Below are 5,274 nucleotides of genomic sequence, written 5' to 3'. Positions count from 1 at the left end.
GGCCACTTTCTCGAATCTAGCTAGTGGATGACCATAGGCTGCATTTTGCAGTTAGTATTTGGCAATGATATATCGGTTTGTGTCGGAAAATTATAGGGTGTTACAGTTAATTAGATCCTTTTTCAACTTGTAATTATTGTCAATTTCTGGAATTCAAACTTGTATAGCTTCAAATTCTGGAATTCAAACTTAAATAGTTTCAAATGTAAGGGGGTACTTTCGTTAGACAAGCGACGACATTTTTCAAGAATCAATTAGAAATGTTGTGGTTATAGGTCACTTCTGGTTTCCCTTAAGCACTAGTCTAATTGCTTCGATAACATTCTGAAGGAGGAGGTTGGACTTTATTCTATCGGAGTTCCACTTCCGGGCAAACCTCGTTTTCCGTCGGAGTATGAAAAGTTTGTGTCTTTGTGTGATTAAATGTATGACTTAGGTGCGTGTCTGTGTTTTCTACTATTTATTTTTTGTTTGTTAAAAAAATACCATCGAGTTTGTTCAGAATCTTTACATTTAGTTCTTTTGTATGATTACAATATGTTCTTAATTTTAGATCAAGCCCACCTCATTTTCAAATCCCGGTCCATCTTTTTATTCAAAGGTGAGGACGGACTACAAAGAAATTCTTTCTTGCATCCATCTGCAGGAAACTTTATTCAAGGTTGTGGTAAAAGATACATAATTAAAGTGACATGATGAGTTCTACAAGCTTATTCAATAATTTGTAGGAAGAACCACCATTCCTCAAAGAAACTTCTATTTTCTCCTTCAAATCCTTGGCCCTAGCCCTCATCACCTCCCCATCAGCATCTACCATCAGTTTCCGGACAGCTCTCTCAATCTCTCCTCTCTCTACCTCATTGTCTAAATGTAACCCTACTTTCCATACTAGGCTAACATACCTTGAATGCACCTTCTGATCGCCAAAAGACGGCAGGCATATCATTGGAATCCCTTCGGACAAACTCTCTAGCGTTGAGTTCCAACCGCAGTGGCTCCAAAACCCTCCGATTGCACGATGGGACAAAACTTCCCTCTGGGATGCCCATTTTACTATGCGACCGCGTTCTCCAATCACTTCTATGAAACCTTGAGGCAATAGCTCAATCCAATCCGAACCACTTACTAAGCCAGGTCTGATCACCCATAAGAAAGGCTGCTCGCTGTTTGCCAATCCCCAAGCCATTTCGGCGAGCTCTTTCTCACTGATGGATGCTACACTTCCCAAGCTTACATAGATAACCGTGTTGTTAGATTGCTTGTCGAGCCACCCAATGCAGCTGGTGTCCTCTTCTAGTAAGCTACTAGAAGCTGCTGCTTCAATCTTGTGAAGAGGACCTATGGAGAAGATTGGAACTGGGCATTGTTGATGGATCTGTGCTAGTGATGATTGCTCCAGCCAATCAGTGGTGTTCCAAACGACTGCTGATGCTGTCCTAACATTGTGTGCATTAACGATTAGTTCCGAGTACTTTTCTAATGAGTCAAAGTTGTTGGTGGGCAGATCCTTCAACCTGAGGTGATCAAAATCGGGCACCGGACTGTCTGACTGAAAGTCTGCAATCCAACAGTTTTGTGTTCTTAGTTATATGTAAGAAAAACGAACATCTGGGAATTAGATAGCTTTGCAGAATGATAGACGTAGATTCTGTACTCTGATTAGGAAATATATATGGCACATACCTGGGAATGGGATGTGACCTTTTGAATGAAGCTGTAGGAGAGCAGTACGAGCTAGAAAATTGGTAACGCTTGTGGTTCGTAACATGATGTTTGGGATGTTTAGTTCCTTTGCTACAGCTTCAGTGAAGTACATAAAGTCATCATAGATAACGCAGGTGATTTTGTTCTCGGGTTCCTGTTCCATAACTTGAGTTAAGCGTTGTCGGAAACTCACTTTGCAGTTGGCATTTATAGCCAGCAGAATGGCTATTGCATTCCCAGATGAGATCTCTTCAGCTGTCAAGCCATCTTGTATTTGAAAGAAGGTGAAATGCGGGTGGTTTGAAGGGTTGGGGGAGTTGAACTGGGTGTGAATAACAGTGATGGAAAAGCCCTTTGAGTGAAGGAAGGAACCCAGCTGAAGCATTGGATTTATGTGACCTTGGTATGGACATGGGAATAAGACCAACCTGGTACTCTGTGTTTTCTTTTCCATCTCCATTCTTCCCTCTTTCTGTTCTCTCTTAGAGAGACGCGCACACACGCGAAAAGGTTAAGAGTGATTGGATTTCTAAATCTTTGACTGCTTCATTGAAACCCTTACAGCTTTTATCGAGGAGAGTTATTAAAAAAATCCTCTTTTTTTTTTTTCACCTTCTGCATAAGTCCCTAAATTCTAGCTCTTGGATTATTCCTTGATTTATTCATTACAATGACTGAATGTAAAATATATATGTATCTCCGATTTGCCATCCCAGTATCACAAATTAATAATATGATGCCACAAATTTTAACTTCATCACATCACATTATATTATTAGCACGGAATATCATGATGATGTATATGAGCATATATAGGTAATTATTTTTTATTATTATTATTTTTTTTTACAAATTAGAATGATTCAAAATTGTTACTTTACTTTAGGAGAAGGGGGGGGGGGGTTTCATGGGATGCAGTAGTTGGAAATTTAACACTATCCACTAAGATATCAAATCACATGCAAATGCTTAGGTAGGCAAGTTTCTCGCTAACAATATAAGAGTTTTTCGCCATGCACATGTCATCATATTTTTCATATCACATTTGTACTAGATTTTTAATAAAGGTAGGGTCATCAGCATATGTAGAATCCTATCTCTGTAAAAAAGATGATAAGAATATGGTATGAAAACGTGGTAAAAGTATCATTTGGTTAGTAAAATTGTATTTTCCATAGAACTTTCCTTTTGGAGGATTCATAGCATTTAGTTGGTGGAATTATTGAGATTAGGTTGATGTTACTTGTCCTTGTTGAATTAGTATTCCTTCTGTTACATTGTTAGACAAGGAGGATCCAAGAAGCTGTGTCTTCATCGCTTAGAGATTAGGATAAGTTACTTGTCCTTGTTGAATTAGTATTCCTTCAATACCTAAAGTTTTTTTCTTCTTTTTTTTTTAGAAAAGGTACGGTATTCATTAACGATATGACTACGTACAATCAATGAGGATATAGTGCACACAGTGGGCTTCGATAAAAATTTTCCCAAAGATTTCAACCCAGTCGAGGAAAAAAAAAGTGTCACACACCAAACAAATTAAGAATTACTATCCTCAAATTAAGAGAAGATCTACAATTACATTAGGAGGTTCTTCCAACCAAAGAATATGATTATCATAACTTAGACTCATTTGTGCTAATCTGTGCACCACTTTATTCGCCTCCTTTCTGCTAAAAAAAAAATTTCCATTGGGGCAAGGCCTTAATTAATTGTTGAACAGTTGTTCTAACCTTTAATTAATTGCTAAATTAGTATTCCTCAATACCTCAAGTTTAATAACTTTAACTTAATTAATTTTTAAGGAAACTAATGAAAATGGTTTGAAAATTTTGAGTTCTAACGATAAGGACAAAATAAAGGGTAAAGTGAATAATATCAGGATTGACTTTTTAGTGTAAAATTATAATTTTTTGTTAAAATGAACAGTATCAAAAGTTTTTCGTTAAAGTTTCCTAATTTTTATTTCAGGAAATATATGGTTGTTGAAATGGAGAAATGTTGCCTCCTTACACAATGACACTTGTATTTAGCATCTTAACTAAACAATTCTAAACACCACCAACAATTAAAATATTATTACAATAAACCACCTACATGTACATCCATTTTTTTCCATAAATCAATATCATAAAGGGAAGTGATTTCTAAGCTCAATTTTATCCATTAATTCGTTGGATCAACTTTGCATGAGCCTACTTTTCGAACTCAATTTTGTAAGGGAAAATGATTTCCACTTTTTCCCCCCAAAGGAAAGCGTAAAATAGTACACACCTTCCTTCCCCAAAATTCCACAATGAATAGTACACACCTTCCTTCGCCAAAATTCCACACATTTCCTGCAAAATCCAAAAGTTGGAGGTTTCTGTTCAAGATGATTGATCAATCAATTTTTTGTAATAAAGATCATACAAATGAGCTGATAATGAAAAATTCACAAGTGATCGTTTTCATTTTTCACTTTCATTTTGCTTGTGAATTGGCAAAATTGACCTAAAAAAATCTGGATTTTGCACAAATCATAATCAAACATAATAAAATTGTGAATAAATTTAATATAATGATTCATGGACTTTTAAGTTGGTTTTGCTTTATTAAGTTGTCAAAAATTTTAAGCCTTAGGATCTAAACTAATACAATCTTATGGTTAGTATGCATTTGGTTCTCATGGGTCCTCAAAATCAAGACCTTAGAAGAGCATGACTCTTGTGAATAAAGACTAGATGCATATTAGCCACAATATTGTATTAGTTTAGATTCAAAGACGTAAAATTTTTGACAACTTAATAAAGCAAACAAAAACTTGACAAGTGATTATTTTCATCTTTCACTTTCATTGTGAAGTGGCAAAATTGACCTAAAAAAATTTGGATTTTGCATGAATCATAATCAAACGTAATAAAATTGTGAATAAATTTAATGTAAGAACAAAGAGTCATGCTCTCCCAAGGTTCGCTTTTAAGGACTTGTGATGACCAAATGCATATTAGCCACAAGGTTGTAATTAGTTTAGATCCAAAGGCTTAATTTTTTCACAAATTAATTAATAAAGTAAAACAAGAAAATGAGTTTTCTAATGGTTCATGGATTTAAAGTTGGTTTTGAATTATTAAGTTGTCAAAACTAATACAATCTTGTGACTATATTTGTATTCAGTCTTCACGGGTCCACAAAATGAAGACTTTAGGAAAGTAGGGCTATAAGAACAATTCATGCACCAAATGGTCAATCATCTCAGTCAAATGGAATTCGTGAAAAATCATTTTGAGCTGAAGAAATTGCATGTTGGGCATCACTGAAAGATTGGGTTCTTTATGTTGTTTATCCACTGCTCATCACAATCAGAGGGGGACCATATTCAACGTCTTCACCACATGATTCTAAAAGATGCTAGGCGCTAGTCAGGCGGCCGACTGAGGCTTAGCGCTTAGGCGCCTAGACGGAGAGTATACGGATGCCTAAGTGGACTAGGCGGATTTATAATTTTTCAGAATTTAATTAAATTTATTATAACAAAAACTAGTTATACTTAATAAGATGGATTGTTTTATTAACCCAAATTCAAAAATTAAT

The 5,274-nt window shown here is 35.6% G+C and overlaps 1 protein-coding gene across 1 annotated transcript; it reads right to left on the bottom strand.

Moving 5' to 3' along the window:
* Positions 1-613: 613 nt before the first annotated feature.
* LOC125470217 (UDP-glucose iridoid glucosyltransferase-like) lies at positions 614-2,254 on the bottom strand. Its single transcript, XM_048568971.1, has 2 exons — positions 1,684-2,254; positions 614-1,557 (listed from the first exon to the last, which is right to left on the bottom strand). Exons 1-2 carry the CDS (start codon positions 2,162-2,164, stop codon positions 683-685), a joined length of 1,356 nt encoding a protein of 451 aa, XP_048424928.1. The 5' UTR covers positions 2,165-2,254; the 3' UTR covers positions 614-682.
* Between the last annotated feature and the right edge of the window lie 3,020 nt (positions 2,255-5,274).

This window comes from the organism of the source record quoted next, unplaced genomic scaffold, assembly GCF_019419815.1.
Source record: "Pyrus x bretschneideri cultivar Hongxiangsu unplaced genomic scaffold, Pyrus_bretschneideri_v1 Contig5, whole genome shotgun sequence".
In the NCBI taxonomy this organism is placed as follows: Eukaryota; Viridiplantae; Streptophyta; class Magnoliopsida; order Rosales; family Rosaceae; genus Pyrus; species Pyrus x bretschneideri.
The sequence above is the reverse complement of the archived record's forward strand: the minus strand, read 5'-3'. Positions and strand labels throughout refer to the sequence as shown.

Bases quoted from the DNA above. Each gene is read 5' to 3' on its own strand.
- LOC125470217 (XM_048568971.1), bottom strand. From the start codon at position 2,164: ATGGAGATGGAAAAGAAAACACAGAGTACCAGGTTGGTCTTATTCCCA. The intron at 1,558-1,683 runs GTATGTGCCATA...GTTGGATTGCAG, and splicing joins AGGTCACATCCCATTCCCAG to ACTTTCAGTCAGACAGTCCG.